Source organism: Channa argus, chromosome 24, assembly GCF_033026475.1.
Source record: "Channa argus isolate prfri chromosome 24, Channa argus male v1.0, whole genome shotgun sequence".
Taxonomy (NCBI): domain Eukaryota; kingdom Metazoa; phylum Chordata; class Actinopteri; order Anabantiformes; family Channidae; genus Channa; species Channa argus.
Genome location: NC_090220.1, coordinates 7,525,730 through 7,544,943, shown reverse-complemented (window position 1 = coordinate 7,544,943; position 19,214 = coordinate 7,525,730). Strand labels below are relative to the sequence as shown.

At 37.9% G+C, this 19,214-nt stretch overlaps 2 protein-coding genes across 4 annotated transcripts in view; both read left to right on the top strand.

The window, feature by feature from the left end:
• The window catches only part of slc8a2a (solute carrier family 8 member 2a), a 28,335-nt gene extending 23,648 nt beyond the window's left edge, over window positions 1-4,687 (top strand). For both annotated transcript variants that reach the window (XM_067494879.1, XM_067494878.1), the window contains 4 exons: window positions 119-231; window positions 1,088-1,187; window positions 1,554-1,826; window positions 2,947-4,687. In XM_067494879.1, the coding sequence (XP_067350980.1) occupies window positions 119-231; window positions 1,088-1,187; window positions 1,554-1,826; window positions 2,947-3,323 (863 nt within the window). In that variant the 3' untranslated portion in view covers window positions 3,324-4,687. The remainder of the gene's footprint in view (window positions 1-118; window positions 232-1,087; window positions 1,188-1,553; window positions 1,827-2,946) is intronic.
• A 290-nt stretch (window positions 4,688-4,977) lies between these two features.
• On the top strand, window positions 4,978-18,104 carry hnrnpl (heterogeneous nuclear ribonucleoprotein L). Of its 2 annotated transcripts, XM_067494881.1 has the most exons (14): window positions 4,992-5,439; window positions 5,862-5,980; window positions 6,966-7,203; window positions 7,488-7,575; window positions 7,714-7,808; window positions 7,915-7,987; window positions 15,249-15,284; window positions 15,548-15,616; window positions 15,711-15,961; window positions 16,168-16,289; window positions 16,589-16,790; window positions 16,864-16,921; window positions 17,524-17,619; window positions 17,770-18,104. In XM_067494881.1, exons 1-14 carry the CDS (start codon window positions 5,356-5,358, stop codon window positions 17,826-17,828), a joined length of 1,590 nt encoding a protein of 529 aa, XP_067350982.1. In that variant the 5' UTR covers window positions 4,992-5,355; the 3' UTR covers window positions 17,829-18,104. The 2 variants fall into 2 exon arrangements, with proteins under 2 accessions (XP_067350983.1, XP_067350982.1); XM_067494882.1 differs by lacking the exon at window positions 15,249-15,284 and having other exon boundaries at window positions 4,978-5,439.
• Window positions 18,105-19,214: the final 1,110 nt, after the last annotated feature.

Below are 19,214 nucleotides of genomic sequence, written 5' to 3'. Positions count from 1 at the left end.
TGCTTGAGGCTTGTGCCTGTACTTTTAACTTAAGTGTAACTGCATATGTGTGTTTGTTTTCTATAAATAACATAATAAATTATAAGCATGTTGAATAAGTGTATTTGTTTTCTGACAGCAAACCCCACCCCTGAAGAGGAAGAGGCCCGGAGGATCTCTGAGATGGGTAAACCCATTCTAGGAGAGCACAGCAGGCTAGAGGTCATCATAGAGGAGTCCTGTGAGTTTAAGGTGTGTGAGTGGCTAATAAAAGGAATTACATTAGCTTTAAACCAACCATTCTTTGTTGTTTGTACAAACACATTACTGTAAACGAGGAGCAGAGAAATATATGTTCACAATGGGTTCATTAGAAAATATGAACAAATTGAGTGAACGTATGCAGCCCTAAAGCTTAAATCAAAGTGGTGAAAGCGTATGCAATACATAAATTATTTAAAACTAAGTAGTGTTTCCTTTTGAAAGACTTACGCAATAAAAGAACTGTGGAGGTTTGTAATTGTTTCAGTGTGAAAAGTATCATTATATGTGTTTTTTGTTCATCAAATACCTGGTGCCCTCTCACACTGCAGACTCCCAATGGAGTACTAGACAAGGTACAGTTCTGGCCAGCATGTTGTGTGGATCTGTCTTTTCTCATGTATTTTTTTATTAAATTGTTGTTATACTCATATTAATGTACATTTACGTCATTTACAATTTTCCACCTTTCCTATATATATTACATGCATTTTATTCTACTGCTACTGCTGATGCACTGCTTCAGTGTGTGTTTTTGTATGATTATGTATGAGCAGTATTTGGATCAGTTAATTCTACTGTAAACTTAATTCAAATTCTACAGCAGATCAGTGAATCCAGTGCTTTTTTTGGGTATACCATAAATATGTAGCATATACATATCTTTGCTGTACAGTATGCTATGGGTATTGCTATGAGCGTACTCTGCATACAATAAATTAAAATGCTTTACAATAAACATTTGGGGTTTTAACATGACAACAAAGAGGATGACGAGACAAAAATACACTATGTCATACGCTATGATTATTGCTTCATTACTTATCTAATTATTCTGTTGTGACAGAGCATCGTGGACAAACTCCTGAAGGATACAAATCTGGCTGTAGTCATTGGCTCTCATTCGTGGAGAGAGCAGTTCATCGAAGCAGTCACAGTCAGTGCAGGTCGGTGGCTATTGTGTTTGATATTGTGTTTTTTACAAGGTAATGTCTTCAAAAAAACATGGGAGGACATTGCTGGTTGACTAACAGTGCTTATTATTATTATTATAAGCACTGTTAGTGGAAAAAAAAAATCACAAGTTGTGTTTTTTTTATTTACCATATAAAATGAGATTGGTATTGACTTCATCAGAAAATGAACTGTATATAAAAGCTGTTACAGCTTTTTTTTATTGTTTGCAGCTTGAATGTGACAATGTAAGGTTGTCAGTAATACGCTAAAAATTTGATTGTATTACTTGCGGTTAATGTCTTTTTGTTTTGTTTTGGTTAGTTTTTTTGTTTATCTTTATTATGTCTTTTTAAAAGGTGATGGAGATGAGGGGGAAGGACAGGATCAGCTGATGCCCAACTGCTTTGACTATTTCATGCACATATTGTGCATTTTTTGGAAGATTTTGTTTGCCTGTGTCCCACCCACTGAGTATTGGAATGGCTGGGCATGCTTCATAGTGTCAATCAGTGTCATTGGTGTCCTAACAGCCATTATTGGAGATCTAGCATCCCATTTTGGCTGCACTGTAGGCCTGAGGGACTCGGTCACTGCAGTGGTCTTTGTTGCACTGGGTACCTCACTTCCTGGTAAGTTTGTTTATTTGTTAACAAATGCAATATGTGACAGTGTATACACAGCCCTGACTGTTGACTTAAAAACATTTGGGTGATATATATATATATATATATATATATATATATAGAGAGAGAGAGAGAGATAAGACAACATTTGCATCTGATACACAACTTGGAAGATAGCACCTTTTGTATGAACCCATCCATTATTCAAGCATTAAATAGCAATGAATCTCTATGCCCTGTTTCAGATTTGGGTTTTGTCTGCATTTTTAGTTAAGAGGTGTAACCACCATGAAAACCAGAGAGCTGTCCATGGGTTAAAAACAATTGTGAGAGAAGATGGAAAATCAATCAGAGCCATTGCACAAACATTGGCCATAGCCAGTACAAACATTTGGAATGTCCTGAAAAAGAAACAAACCACTGGTGTCCTAAGTAACAGACATTAAATGGGTAGGTCAAGGAAAACAACACCAGTTGATTACAATATCATTGTGGGAGCTGTAAAGAAAGACCCTAAAACAACTGTTATTGACATCAGGTACAACCTCCAGAGGGCAGGAGAGAAGGTATCATCACCTACTCTTTGCAGAAGACTTCATGAACAAATGTACAGAGGCTACACCTGAAGATGCAAACCACTGATTAACTAGAAGAATAGGCTGGATTTTGCTATAAAGTATAGAAATGACCCCCAAAATTTCTGAGATGTTTTATCGACTGATGAGAAAATGTTTTTATATTATTTACCAAAGTGATGGAAACACTGCCAAAACAACAAAGGAGTTCATCAGGGGCAAGTAGTGGAAGGTTTTAGACTCACCGAGCCAGACTTAAACCCTATAGAGCATGCATTTTACCTACTCTCTTCAGAGGAGACTGAACAAAGTAACCCCCCTTTACTCACATAAAAATGGGTGGGTTTAAACAAATGGTGCTATCTTCTAAGGTATTTATCAGATCCAGATGTAAATACCAGGAAATAAAAGCTGAAATGTTGAGCTCTTGACTCATTTTCATCTGTTGATGCCAAACCCAAATGTTTTTAGTCTACAGCAAACATAAGTAATTGGCGTAACTGTTCAATACTTTTGGAGGGGAGAGTTTTGATTGTGCAATTTTTTTCTAGACACCTTTGCCAGTAAAGTGGCTGCCACTCAGGACCAGTATGCGGATGCATCTGTGGGAAATGTGACAGGAAGCAATGCAGTAAATGTGTTTTTGGGCATTGGGGTGGCCTGGTCCATGGCTGCCATATATTGGGAAGTGAAAGGTAAAATTTTCCATGTGGACCCTGGCTCGCTGGCCTTTTCCGTCACACTCTTTACAATTTTTGCCTTCTTTAGTATGGGTGTGTTGATGCTACGCCGAAGGCCTTCCATAGGTGGAGAACTGGGAGGCCCACGGATCCCTAAAGTCCTCACCTCACTATTTTTATTTGGACTCTGGTTCCTCTACATTCTCTTCTCCAGCTTGGAAGCCTATTGCCATATACAAGGCTTCTGAGGTAACAAAGCTGAGGGCAGTAAGGACTCCACACTCACCCACAATTCACCAGTACTTTGACTTGAAAAGTATCAATACAGTAACTACCAACTAATCTTGACAACTGCTGCCACAGTTTGTAAAAAGGGGTATACACATTAAAAACTGACACATGCTAATATGTTCATTACATCCACTGCAACACCAATACTCAATAGAAATGATTGTGACAGTACTGATTTACACTCAAGTGGACTGGGAGGCCACTGAACTCTGCTTGATACTGGCTTGTTACCTGATCGCTCATAACCTGGATTTCAAGTTTGGTCACACTTGTAGAGCATGGGTCACATTAGACGGCCTTTCCTAGTGTATAAATCAGCCAGGTGATATTAAGTGATGATACATGGGAAGCTCTATTATAGGAACATGTTTTATCATGAGCACTACTCCTTTGCTGAGTAGCAGCTGAGTAGGATTTTTTTGTATATTATTGTTATATTATTTTCCAGGTCACCTGAGTGTATTATCACATTTATCAACCATGGCCACTTGTCACAAAAAAGATTAAGGTAATGCTCAAATTGTCCCACTGATTTGTTTGACTGTTTTTTGTTAATCTATAATGTAGCTCAAGGCAAGTACTGTTGTTAAGGCTACCTCCCTTTTTTGAATTGAACCCTGCCAGCCAATCTGAAAAATATATCTACTGTGGCCATGGTATTAAAACCTGAATGGTTTGATATAGGAGATAACCCGCTGTTGTACTGTCTCCGTCTACTAAATTATTTTTTTAAGTTATGTGACACAAGACAGTGTCAACTGTCTGACATATTTGATCCTACTAAAAATATGACCAACAATGTTCAAAAATGCACTTTATGGGCCCAGTATTAAGTAAATGAAAGCATTAGACACAATCATTTTTAATAAGCTGTCAAAAAAGCACATATTCCTATTATCTGCCAGTTTGAAACTGATTATTCATTTCCCCCTGAAGTCTTAGCTGTTTATTTATCAATGGTGTATTTTAATGTCTTTGTAATTTAATGTATTTTAACTGATATGAGCATATCTCAAATATTGTAATTTATTTGAAGTTGAAACAATTACATTTAAATATTAACTGTGTTTGCACTGGACAAGTCACTCATATTGGTTGTTTAACTGCAGTATTACTTCCTCATTAGTGTGGAAGGCAAAATTTTCATAAGGGAGTACGATATAATATTAACGGGTTTTCGTTGTTTGGTGCAAACAAACTTCTATACATACAAATTATTATCTTAGTCTGTATTCTATTGGCTTCGGGATTTTAAAATAATAAAAATCTGGTCATTGTAAAAGATTTTTGACATGTGTTAAATAAAAAAACTGTCTATTGAGATACATGTACAGTCTAATGCATAAGGCAAAAAAAAACTGGGCTTCACTTAACTTCATAAATGGAAATTTTGCTAATTTGTAAGATATGGAATGTAATGGGAGGAAAGTGAGTTTAGTAAAAAATAACGAGTTCGTTTATAGAGTTAATACCAAATACAGAGTTTACATATTTGTGTGCCCCATTTGTGTAAGTAGGGTTCTCTTAAGAAGACGCGATAATATTAATTGACAGGATAAATTGACCAATAAAAGCAAGTCTGGGGTGTGATGCTCTGCTGTTGTGTTCACAAAACATGGGAAATAAAACTATTGAGCGCCCTGGTCTGAAAGGGATACAATGGATATTGCAATTCCATGAGAACAATAAAACCTAAACTGGCACTTCAGTCACGCTGTGTAGTTAGGCTGTTTTATTACTAGAGGAGGAGAGGTGTCCGTGTGCAGGAAATGTGTACCTATAAATCTTCGGCCCGTCTGCATTAGAACATGTAATTTTGAGAAAAACAGAGATCACTAGAAGGTCCAGCCAGGACGCCTTAGAGCTTCAAGCGCCTAATGGAGGACACTGTAACAGAGTCGTTGCTTTCCAAATGCACACGTTACATAGAGTTTACCGTTTTCAAACATCGTGAATGCAGCACTTGCCCGGCACAGGGGACAGGACAACATGGCTGCAGCTGCGGGCCGATACTACGGAGAAGGTGGTAGAGCAACGAAAAGACAAAAAACTGAAGACGGAGGAATGACGACGGTGAGTGTTTCCTGCTTACTTGTACAGAATGAGTCAGCTTTATTTGGTTAAATTTTAAAGACTTTGTTTTTAAAGTGATAAACTTGACAATGTAGCGCCTAGGCTTATCTCGCCGCTAGCTAAAATGTTGATGTTAGCTAATCTAGAAACTGTTTAACCGTAGTAAACCAGTGCACGTTAACGTCATTTCTATTACTACTTTAAAACGATTACAGCGTTTGTACCTACTGATTAATAGCTACCGTAACTGCATTTTCGGTGTTAACGTTAAGGATGGTTCTTTATAATCCTGGGTTACGTTTAGTGCATATAGAGGAAAATAGCAGATTCTTTTTTTAACTTTATACGGTCCCTTCTCGTTCCACCTGGGGCGAAAGATTGCTACAACTTAGCAAGCATCATCTTGTGTCTGTCATTTTTAGGAGAGCTACGATGACCCTCATAAACCGCTTCCCTCCCCAGTAGTGCACATCAGGGGCTTGGTGGACGGTGTCATGGAGGCTGACCTGGTGGAGGCCTTGCAGGAATTTGGAGCTATTAGGTAATATATAACCTATTATCTCTAATGTCCTCACATAATTCACCATAATCTGCCATGTTACGATTCTCATGCTGCATATTTCATGGGCCCAGTTGTGGGAACATGCATAAACGCAGGCACAGACAGCGCATCAGTGGCACATTATAAACCTGCCAAATACATGGTGATTATCTTGGAAATCAGTTTAAACATTGACATTGACTACACGTTATTAGAAATTAAACAGATCTGGATATCTGTCTGTGCTATGCTTTGCTAAGTCTGAGGTGTTTCTTCCTTTCATTCCGAGACACAGTTCGTGTAGTGGCTTTTGATTGCTGATAACCTGTCCGTGATCATCAGACACAAAAGCAAAATATTTCCATTGATGAGTTTGGTTTGTGTTTCCCCTCTTTCCAGTTGCAGTAGACATGTTGCTGCTCCAGCTGACATCAGTATTCCACATGTTGTTGTAGCTTTACTTACTAATGTTAGACTACAGCTGTAAGGTTATTATGCTGCTTCAGGGCAAAATGGTACTTCTAGGGTACTTCGGTATCATCTCTACCAATTGGTTTTCAGAATTTTAGTATCAATTTTGTACCAAAGTATTAGTTCTTGCAACATCTCTATTCTACACATTCTGTGGAATTTGTGTTGATACATGGTTGATATGATTTTGTCCACAGAAAACAAATACCTGTTATATTATGTAGGGACTTTAGTAAGTGCAGTGAAAATCAAACACTAAATATCAGTCTTAAAGCTGCAAATTTGAAAATTATTATTTATTTATTTTTACTCCACCATATTATTGGGTATCCATTTTTACTGTGTTAATATAAAAAACATATTGCCCTTTTAAAATTAGTTATAGACAAAGTCATTGTAACTGCAAGTTCAAACAAGTTGCCCAAAAACACTTAGGACTCATGCTTTTATTAACTAATATATATGCTTAATTAATCCAGCCCTGTATTTAATTTTTTTTAACATTTATTTTCAGTTATGTGGTTATGATGCCGAAGAAGCGCCAGGCCCTGGTTGAGTATGAGGACATGAATGGCTCCTGCAATGCTGTTACATATGCAGCAGAGAACCAGGTTTACATTGCAGGCCACCCTGCTTTCATCAATTACTCCACTAGCCAAAAGATCTCTAGACCAGGAGACTCGGATGACACCCGGAGCGTCAACAATGTCCTGCTGCTTACGATCATAAACCCCATATATCCCATCACTACGGTAACATGATAATATTAACAAGCTTTGTGTGCAGTGAGTGTATGAACATTGTTTATATAGTCCTGTTGCAGTTTGTATGAATACCAATTTATATCTACATTCTAGCTGTCTTTCAAATGCATGTGTGTCAAACCATTGACCATTAGTGCACTTTTTGTTGCTGTGTCTTCATATGTAAAGGGAGAAAGGGTGATATTGTTTGGTTTCATCTCAATTAGCTGCTCAATCAGCATCTCAATTTATCTGCAGGTGCTTAAAGTGTGCTTATCTCTGTGCTTCTACAGGATGTACTCTACACCATTTGTAACAACTGTGGTCCTGTACAGAGGATTGTCATCTTCAGAAAGAATGGTGTTCAGGCCATGGTTGAATATCCTTTTTAAAAACTTACTCTATTGTCAGTTGTCATTTACATTTTGTCGGTTTACAATTTGCAGTTGTTTAACATGATATAAATTTTTATCCTCAAATCTTCCCATAATCAGATCTTCCCTTAACTCATTGCCACATTTGATTCTGTCCAAAGTGCCCAGAGAGCCAAAGCCTCTCTGAATGGGGCAGACATCTATTCTGGCTGTTGCACTCTTAAAATCGAATATGCCAAGGTGAGTGTACATATATCCAGGTCTATAGCTTTAACATTAATAAGATTAAACCAGTTTTGATTTTTGATTTGTTGTTTTTGTTTTTTAAATGCAATTCCATCAACAGCCAGCACGCCTTAATGTCTTCAAGAACGACCAAGACACGTGGGATTACACAAACCCCAACCTGAGTGGCCAAGGTAACACGTAGTCCCCAACCCTTCCTTCCCCCTTTTTCTTCCTCTTTTCCTTTAATGCCACTGTTGGGGATGTTTAGGGCTCTCTGCCTCCGGGAGTATTGCCTTTGATCACAGATGGATGGTTTCTTCACCATTCAATATGCAGCTGCACTCTGTTCAGAGGCAGTACTCCTGTGATGCCTTCAGTTTTTATGCATTTTCTTGTCACACAGAAAACAAAAAGTAAGGGCATGAGGAGAAACCTCAAGGGCAGCCAACATCAGTTACAAGCTCATGCATGTAAAACAATCGTCACAGTAGCATATGCAGGTGCACTATTTGTCACATAGGTTCACATTCCCTAAAGAGCATGTCACAGCAGCACAGCCTCACGTCCCTGCCTACTCAGATTCAGTAAAGGCTATACACTATCACGCCTGTTAGTATTCTTTCAAACATAGTGGAGATTTTCTCATTGTTTGAATTAGAAATTAAAACCAGCTGAGTTGAATGAGGAGACCATGAGGCAAACCTCTGGTTAAAGGTCCCACCAAATTTCTCTTGAAATGATCAATTTTTACCAGTAGTGGTCAACTGATATGTTTTTTTTTTAATGGTCAATGACTGGGGAGGCTGATGGCCACTTATTTGATCCTGAAATGTTTATTAATTTTTCTCTAACTTTGCATCATATATGTCACAATGTAATAAGTTAGAAAAATATGCTTAACGTATAAAAACATTTGATAAATGGTGAAAATATCTAAATTATTTCAAGTAAGTTCTAATGAATGAGAATTGAGCCAACTGAATTAATATAGAGCCAGTTTAGAACACTTTCTATTTTAAAATATTTGTATAGAATATCTTATAACACTACTGTACTGTAATTTTAAATAATCCAAAACACACACTCAAAACGCACACTAATTCACTATAATAAATCTTCATTTTATGAAGGTTAGGTTTGTTGAAACTGTTTCGTATGTGGTGGTTTGACTGTGGACATTTTTTAGGCTTTACTGTTTGATGCCGTTGAGTTGTGTTGCATTATACTAACATGAGTTTCTATTATTTATATAAATGAAGCTAGGCACAGAAACACCTCTGTGCAACAAACTACAATAAAGTTCAACACTACAGATTCAACCAGACCTTGTTTACACAGCAGTTGAGCAAAGTAAAATTTTATGCAGGTATTTTATAGGTATGTTCTGACACATTTCAGCTACAGTCAGGTGAGAGCCAGTTGGTAGTCTTTTGGTTCTAGTGGAAACCAAAGCAGATAGATTTCATCTACTATTCCAAGTTGAAAGAATTATTAATTAAAAAAGAGAAAAGGCTGCTTATTGCAGTTTCTAATTATTAACAGTCTGGGTTTAGCACGCTATGTAATGTAACTTAAGGGGGCAGAAAGAAACAAGAATGAGTTTAACAAACAATTCCCCAATATTGTTGGCGTGTAGCAGTGGTGGATACATCCGAAAACAACTACCCAGTCAGAGCAGAGCATGAAAGTTAGGTGCTGAGCATAACACACCCCCAGAACTACAGCTTTTCTAATGCCCAGCTACAGTAAACACTTCATATCTCTATGTTTGCAAACCCAGGTTTTATGTACTGTGCGCCAGTTTGATAGGAAATTGAGAGGTGGTGGGGCATAAACAGCAGAATGACTAGTAGTCCTGCTAACAACCAACTTTATTGTTGGATCTTGTATTAAATCAGCAGAGACATTAGGTGCTGTTGTCTTATGTTTTTTTTTTTTTTTTTACTGTTTAGATAACTACATTCACCAAAAGTACATTAGTTTTGTTTTTGGAAACAAATGTGTAAAATGTATCGTTTTGCTGTCTTCTGCATAGTGGTTTTGCTCAGTCCTCAGAAATTATAGAAACCCCTGCGCACAATAATCATTCGTAAATGTAACATGAAATAGTTTTTTTTTTTTTTGCCCTTCAATCTGATCTCAATAACCTATATATGTTTTTTAGGATTTATAGCAAAAATATTACAACCTAAACCAAAATCTTACTGATTTCCAAATTCCAAGTTATTTTATTGAAAGCTTGATGGGCAAAAACGCTACTTAATAAGTGAAGGCGTCTGAACATTCTGAACCTGCTGTAAATTACAGACGTATCTACATTGTTAAGCTTTTAGATGCAGCCTGATGCTACAGTTGTTTGAATTTATTTTTCTTCCATAAATCTACACTCAGTTGCCCATTATGATAAAGTGAAAACTGAAATGTCAGTACATTTTTAAAAAATAAAAAAACTATTAAACTAAATAATTACATGTACATAAGTATTCAACCCCTTTATTCAGTACTTTGTTAAAGCACCATTGGCAGCAGTCTTTTTGTGCATCATGTGGCAAGCTTTGCACATCTGAATTGGGGGATTGTCTGCCATTATTCTTTGGAAAATCCTCTCAAGCTCAGTCAGGTTGGAATGGGGACCGTCGTTGGACAGCCATTTTTAGGTCTCTCTGGAGATGTTCAATAGGGTTCAAGTCAGGGCTGTGACTGGGCCACTATAGGACATTCACAGAGTTGTTTCTAAGCCACGTCTGTGATGACTTGGCTTTGTGGTTTTCTTGTTGGAAGGTTAACTTTTAGCCCAGTCTGAAGTCCTAAACACTGTGGAACAGGTTTTTATTGAGGATATCTCTGTACTCTACTCCATTCAGTGTTCCCTCAACCCTGACCAGTCTCCCAATCGCTGCTGCTGAAACAGACCCCCACAGCATGATGCTGCCACTGCCATGCTTCATTTTAGTATAGGGCAGTTGATGATCAGTGCCTAGTTTTCTCCAGACTTAATGCTTAGAATTGAGGCAGTTCAACAGCTGTCTCATCAGACTGGAGAATCTTGTTCCTCACAATCTGAAATAAGCACCCGAAGAACTCTCAAACACCATGCAGGCTTTCGTGTGTTTTGCACTAAGGGGATGCTTCTGTAGCTAGCCACTCTCCCATAAAGCCCAGATTGGTGGAGGGCTGCAGTCATGGTTGTCCTTCTGAAACTTTGTCCCATGTCCACACTTGATCTGTGGGGCTCAGGCAGAGTTACCATTGGGTTCTGGGACACCTCTCTTACCCAGGCCTTACTTCCCCAATTATTTAGTTTAGCTGGTGGAACTAGCTCTTTGGCAGAGTCCTGGTTGTAACATATGTTTTCCATTTGAGAATTATGGAGGCCACTATGCTTTTGGGAACCTGCAGTGCTGCAGAATTTATTTTTTATTTTTTCCAGTTTTCTGTAAATCTGTGCCCTGTAATTATCCTGTTTCTGAGCTCTGCAAATAGTTCCTTTGACCTCATGGCTTTTTGCTCTGAAGCAGTATGCATTGTCAGCTTTGGGGCCTTCTGTAGAGAGTTTGTGCCATTCCAAATTATGCCCAATCAATTTATTTAACTATAGATGGATTCCAGTTGAGATGTAGAAATATTTCAGCAATGATCAAGAGAAATGGGAGGCACCTAAGCTAAATTTCAAGTGTTGCCAATGTGATACTTTTTCATACATTTCCTAACATTTTTAAAAGTCTGTTTTCACTTTTTTTCATTATTTGGTACTGAGTGGGGATTAATAAGAAAAAAATCAGTTTATACAATTATATCAGATAACAAAAAAAAACAATTATATCAGATAACGAAAAAAGCGAGAGGAAGTGCATTTTTTTGAATGCACTGTATGTTAAAAAAACAGGTTCTATCAGTGCAAGAGTCGAACTTTATCAGCAAATTGGCACAGAAATTGTTTTTGCCACTTTTATTACCCAAATACAGTTAATATATGTGATACTGCTGGATTGGCAAAAGAACAAGAATGTTATGTACTAGAAAACTAATGGAGAAGACAATACTACTGTTTATAATATTACTCATTTGCATGAGAGTCTACCTGGTCAGTTTAGCATTTTCTGGTGTTTTAAACTTAATTACTGACAAATACATAATGTTAATGTAATTCTATGCAGGAATTGTATAATTTCTTCTTTTTATTACGAACTGTGAAAAGATGATGACACAACCCATACCAAACCATATGCAATGCAACTTCCATACAGGTGTTTGACATCTTGATCTCCCACTAGATTTCTTGATATTCTTGTTCGTGCTGCCTTATGAACCAGAGGTACTCCTTGTGTCCTCACTGCAAACTCATGCAGGCTTACTTCAAGCAGACACATGGTGCAAAGATTCAGGGTCTTCTAAAGCAACAGTATAACAGCACCCACAGCCACAAATAATGTAAATCCGCTCTGTGGCATACATCGGACACAGTGGGGCAACAAACACTGGAACACAACCTCAACTCAGTACTTCCTTATTCCAAGTTCATCATCACCCCTATCTCCACCATCTGACATGGAAATCCATTTTATTGTTGGTGGTGGACACTAGCCACCATTTCAGTTTGAGGGACAGAAATACTCCCAAGGCCACGTAAACAGACACCTTGCATATCCACCACAGACTGATGATAAATTGATAAGCATCTACCACCACCTCTTTACCAGTACAACACATCTGCAGAGCTCCGCGGAGTCACCACTTTTGACACAACACATTGAAGGTGATTGGAGGGAGGTATGTGATGGTTGTGGCCACGCCTCATTGGCCTTTGGATATACCTGCCATAACACAACCACAGGGAGCAACAGAGGAGTTTTCAAACACATTCAGCCTGACCAGGGAACAGATGACACCACATACTGGGGCAATAAACAAACAAAAGAGGCCATTTTCTCTCACAGACGCTATTACAGCTCGTCTCTGCCTTCCTGTGCCGAACACAACATGACAACACAACATGCTGAATATCCACGGCATCACACAGAGCCCAACCACCATGACAGCACATCGTCACGCAGATATTCCAGATGACTTATTGTCAAGCACTAGATGCCTTTTCACAAGTGGCTGACAGCTTTTAAGCCAAAAAAGCAAGCATCATGTGAACGCCCATTTTTACATGAGAAGAAATATCCACAGGGGGGCCTATGAAGACACAAGCATCAAACACCTATCAAGCATACAGCACAGAGGCAAACAGATTAAAATTCCTTTCCCAAAGCTTTCTACATTTATGGCCTCTGGTGTTCTGTTTTTCCCTCTAACTTCCTCCCCATTTCCCTCCTTCTCACTGTGCTGTTCTTGCTTTGTTTCTGCGTTATATCATTTACCATTTTTTCCACTGGCCCATAGTGATGCCTTTAACGCCTCCCGTGTGATACAGGTATGGCTCAGTGTGTCTGTGGACTGACAGCCCTCTCTCAAATGGTGCAAATGTCCTGCGTTGCGGTCACAGCATGGTAAGCTGTAAATGAGCCTCTAATAGCAACTTTTGAAACAAACTGGCAGCAAGTCAAACCAAGCATGGACATGTGGATGTACTTTTTCTCTGGTGGTGGGGATGCAAGGAAGGAAAGAAGAAAGCAAAGACTGAGGAGGGAGAATGAGTTGAGGCTGGAATCAGAGGTTGGCGGGTAGCATCCTTACTGAAGACTGCCCCCTACCTGCCCACTGTGTCCCATGCTCCATGTGTGGTGCTGTAAGTACTTGAATAAAATAAATTAATCTGAATCAATGGTTAACAATTGAATGTGTCTGTGAAACTAAATCAACTTGGCTATTTTGTTTTACATTTTGAACCATCCTATCATTACTAGTAAGTTATGGTAATAGTGCCATAGTAACACCAGCAAACGGGTATTAGTAACATAATTTATAAGCTAAGTCCTCAAAACATCTTCTGAGGAGAAGGATGTCAAATTAGGCAGTTGTTTTATATTTATACTGCTTTCTTTTGGATGCCTATGCACCTTAGATCTAAGAAGATAGGTAGGTCAGTGACTACCTGAATTTTTGTATATCTGGATAACTTAAGTCTCTGTTAAGAGAGTATTTGGTAAACTGCACTTATTTGCTTGTTGTAGCATTATTAGTTGTGGTATTACTTAGCACTGTTCTTAAGTGGTTGACCTGTTCTAAAATACTGTAACAACAGAAGGTTTTGTTTGATCAGGATATAATGGTTTACTCTCAGTTTTTGAGTTGAACAACATTTTATATCAGAATGTTATTTAATATAAATCCGCTTGGATTGTGGTAGCGATGCTTGTACAAACCCAATTTTCAGAAAAGCTGTGAAAATGTAAACACAACGAATGCAATCCTTTGCAAATCATTTGTTACCTTTTTTGATCAGATTTGTTTCTTTAGCAGTCATGACATTAATATCTGGGTTTAAAAGAGTTTAAAAAGAATGATGAATATAGAAAATTAGTCACCATCACTGAGCCTCTGCCCTCCCTTTCTCTCTCGTCTGCTTCTGCTTCAATGGTCTTGTGTTAATGCCTGTTTCTCCACCAACATGCAGAGAGAAACACGAGACAACATGTTGCATTTGTCCTGTTATCACTTTAAATCGTTAAATTAACCCTACCGACAGGCGATCTAAGTTGTTTGACATTCTAAGCAGTGAAGGGGAGTGGTAGGGCGAGAGAAAATGGTAGTAGTTAAAAACAAATGAAAAAAGTTATACTTGGGCAGCTCGAAAGATTCCTAAGTGACTTAAGTATATTGTATGTGTGGAAAACACTAAAGCAGTAACACAAAACAATGGAAAACATGTTTTTTCAACATTTTCTGTGTTGCCGTTACAATTTCAAAATGAACAAATACAATATTTTTCAAAATGGAATCATATTTCTCAGGTTTAACATTTGATATGTTATCTTTGTACGATCAACTGTCAAAAATATGGTTTCAAATTATTTACAAATGATTGCATTCTCTTAAAATTTTACACAGCATCCTGAATTTTCTGGAAATGGAATTGGTATTAACATTCTTTGTATGGTCACTAATTGCACACTTCTGTAAACTTCTGTTTAATGCTGTTTTAACTGCTAAGAGCAGATTGTTGATCTGCAAAACATAACTGCCTCTTAAAAAATCAGGTGGATGCCGATGCGATGATTCAAGCATGTCTGTCTTTGCAGTTTTTTTTTCCTTTCACAGTGTAATCTAGGACAAATGCTTGATACCCGTATACTTCTGATACCATACCTATGTCTTCTCCCCGTTTGTACACACTGTTTAGTTCTCATAATTTTCAATAAAATATACTTAGATTGCAGGCGCGGCCAATATTACTGATGCATATTTTAATCTTGAATATTTCTGTTACAGATTATTTTCTAGAATATGAATAAATATTTTATAAATGTTAATTTGGATTTGACCTGTGTATGTGTACTTGCACAGATGCTGATGGTGAAGGCAATTGGAACAATTCACAAGGTGTGTGTGTGTGCTTGTACTGGAATGGCAGATATAGAAGGTCTTTGAACATTCTTGAAAGCTGTCTCTCAAAATCTTGGTTTAAAAAAAATCTCCATTATGTTACTTTTTAGAATAGCAAAATAAAGCCTGCAAACTTTTTTAACACTTAGACACTTAGTTGCATGTCAAATGTACCCTTGCCCATTAGCATTAGAATACCCCCCCCCACCTCCCTCGTGTAAGCTAAATGTTTCATAGGCAACTTTATTTGACCATTTTAGATCCTAATGCAAATTCTAACAAACGGCAGAGGCAGCCAGCTCTTCTGGGAGACCACCCACCTGATTATGGTAAATATCCAGTGAATAAACTGCTCTGACAATAACAGATGACATTCCAAAACTGGATCTGTACCTTGTTTGTGTTTTCGTTTTTCTTAATTAGGTGGACCTCAAGGAGGTTACCATGGATACAATGACGACAACTACGGCCCCCCACCTCCCCATCGAATGGGGCCAGGGATGGGTGGACGTGGTCGAGGTAGCCAGCGCTACGGCCCCGGATACGGGCCACCGCCCCCTGAGTATGGCCCTCATGCTGACTCCCCAGTTCTTATGGTATATGGCCTTGAGCCTTCAAAGATCAACGCTGACAGGGTCTTCAACATCTTCTGCCTCTATGGCAATGTAGAGAGGGTTAGTAAAATGAAGCTAACCAAACACTGTTTGGGGCATTTACTCAGTGTTCTATTGTTAGGCACCAAATATTAATGCCTGATTCTCATCCCGTCCTTTCAGAAAGGTGATGAGTGAAATTAGTTAAAATTGAGAGCAGGTGCTTCTATCAGTTCTTTAATCAACAGTTTAATGATTAGTTTCCTCTGGTTGCTTTTCCACCTAAGGTTAAGTTCATGAAGAGTAAGCCTGGTGCAGCAATGGTGGAAATGGGAGACTGCTACGCTGTGGACAGAGCCATTACTCATCTCAATAACAACTTCCTTTTTGGTCAGAAACTCAACGTTTGGTAAGACAAGATGTTATAAACATTGCAACATTAGCCCAGACTTATAAAATATAGGCAGAAAAACTATGTGAACTCTTTGGATTGACCTAGATTTCTGCATTAATAGGCTTGATGGGCTAAATCCATAGCTTACATTACAAGTTATCACTTCATTGTACTAAACAAGCTTTCTGTATGTTTTGTTTGAACAGATGAAGTTGTCACAATTAAAAAAATATATATTTCAAGATACGAACATTTTGATGACATCTTGTCTTTATAAAATTAACTACAGACCTATGTTTGTCCTTCCTTGGCAGTGTGTCCAAGCAGCAGGCTATTGTGCCAGGGCAGTGTTATCAATTGGAGGACAATACCAGCAGCTTCAAAGACTTTCATGGTTCTCGTAACAATCGCTTCACCTCCCCAGAGCAAGCGGCCAAAAATCGAATTCAGCACCCTAGCAATGTCCTCCACTTCTTTAATGCGCAGCCTGACATATCTGCAGAGATTTTCAACCAGGTAAGAAAATCCTCTAGGGGTCTTTCTGAAATGCTTTTCATACACCACCTTCTCAACTGATCTTTCCTTCCAGGTCTGTGATGAACTGGGAATTAAGAGCCCCACCAGTGTGAAGCTATTCACTGGAAAGAGTGAGTAACTTGTTAGAACGTCGTACCATTGCTGTGCTTTGATATGTTTGCATTACAGTTTATTAATGATTCTGGCTTCTAGCTTAAAAACGTGATGAGTGAGTAGGCAAATGTGCAAGAAGGATACAAAGTGCTCAAACAAAACATTCCTACACAATGAAAATACAGGGATAAGGGTAACTGTTACTGTAGTTGTAAACTAACAGTTAGGAATTGTACTGTGTATCCACTGTACAGGTGCATACGTTTTACGTGCAACACACTGATAGTTGCCTACAGAGCTTTGCTTTAGGTTTCAAACTAATCTTCATGACAGATAATTGAAGTAAACCCCAGCTCTCTAAATGCAAACAAGATCATTTTAGAACAGGTTAGGTTCATTTCCCATGTGTATAAAATTATGGATTTTGACAAAAAGAAATGTATTATCAGTTTTGGCAGCATAACCGTGTTTTACAACATTGCTAATCGTGTTTTAGCAAGTCAAGCATAAAACAGGGTTAAATGTTGCTCATACAGGTCTGTTTAGTTCAATGCACTAACAAACCCCTGGGGATAAGGTAATAAGATAATCTAATCGGTAGTTTTGTTTGGCATAAAAGGTGAGCGAAGTTCATCTGGTCTGCTGGAGTGGGAATCCATCAATGATGCTATGGAGGCCCTAGCTATGATGAACCACTACCAAATGAAAAATCCTAGTAAGTACTCATCTTGGTGTGGTAATATACAACAGGACATTAAAAAAGCCAGCCATGTACTTTTTACTACTTACTTTACACTTTGAACGACTAAAATGCATAGTTGTGTTACCCTTTATTTTTAAATGTAACATTTTTTTTATCTTTTAGGTGGGCCTTACCCTTACACACTGAAACTGTGTTTTTCAACTACACACCATGCCAACTAATAATTTTTTTCAAGCTGTTTGTAATGTCTTGTGTCTTTGCAAAGTGTATACTGCAGTTCTGTTGTCACCTCTCCTTAAAACATTCAATCAGTATTGATAAAAACTAGGAATAATGTGTTTTAGAAAAAGTTACTTTATGATTTTTTTATGATTTTAATTTTGCCATGTTTTCAATTGTTTGTATGTTCACAAGACGAGAAAAGCACACTACCCTAAAAAAGCTTTTCCATGTGGATCTCTGTTTTTGGTTTTTAAATAAAGTGATCTGTAACCTGATGTGATTACTGACTTAACCAGTGTTCGCATCTTCATGAACAAATTTTGATTCTTTATAAATGTCCTCTATCCTGGGGTTCAAGTCCATTCATTAGGAAATCTAAATATCCATTGGTTGGCCACTTCTAGGAAAGAGAACTAGTTTTCTGGATGATGGAATCATGCATTTTTACTGATTTGGACAGAGGAGCTAACTAATGGCAATGTGCAGAGCAAGCAGGATCATCACTTTCAAGATGAAAGCATAGAATTAGGAGAAAACCTTGTTTAGCCCGAGAGGCTCCATGTACAATTTCTGAAGCTCAATTCTGTAGTGTTGTAATTACATGCATTGAAATGGACACAGTTGAATTCAGAAATGCTACATTAGATTAGGGTTTAGAGCAGTAATATTGTCTAATCAGCATTTTACTTTTATTAACCTTCCTCACTATCATGTACAAAACTTTTGCCTAAAAGAGGCAGGTATGTTAATAAGGCTAATATTTAACACAGAAGACACTAATCGATTTTCTAAATAACTCGTTTAGTGCTGTGATAGTCTAATCTATTCCTAGTCTAAACCTCACACCTCTCACTTTTTTATTCTCGGCTATCCTTCAATTGCTGCTCGGTGTCCATTTGTAAAGTATTCAGATAGTTTACTTTCTTTAGTTGTGCGTGGTCCAGTATCTCCAGTAATCACGTCCCCTGTCGATTAAATAAACAATAATTCCCAAATCTTCTCTGAGTGCACATCCTGGTTTATCTTGATCGTGTGTATCTTTTAGCGATGGACGTATGATGCTCTGAACAACAATGTAGCAACATCTTGTGGCTTCGATAAGTAAAAACACCCGCACTTAAAGACTGGGAATGAGACGCCGCAACACTTTTGATTTTAAAAGTTTAGTCACGTGTGTAATGAAAGGCCACGAAGCTGCGAGTGTTTGTAACAATTTACAAATTAAGTGATATGTATATAATATGGTTTTCATACTATCTTTTCTAACATTATTACTGTGTTAGTGGGAAAATTCTCATTGATATACTCCAACTGTGCAACTTTATTAATGTTTACATGCTTGTTAAACGTTTTAACTGAAACTAAAGCTTTTGGAAGCGTTGGGC

Coding starts and splice junctions, on each gene's coding strand:
- hnrnpl (XM_067494881.1), top strand. CDS start 5,356: ATGGCTGCAGCTGCGGGCCGATACTACGGAGAAGGTGGTAGAGCAACG. Junction 7,576..7,713: donor TGTTCAGGCCATGGTTGAAT/ATCCTTTTTAAA, acceptor TCATTGCCACAT/TTGATTCTGTCCAAAGTGCC. Junction 15,962..16,167: donor TCTATGGCAATGTAGAGAGG/GTTAGTAAAATG, acceptor TTTCCACCTAAG/GTTAAGTTCATGAAGAGTAA.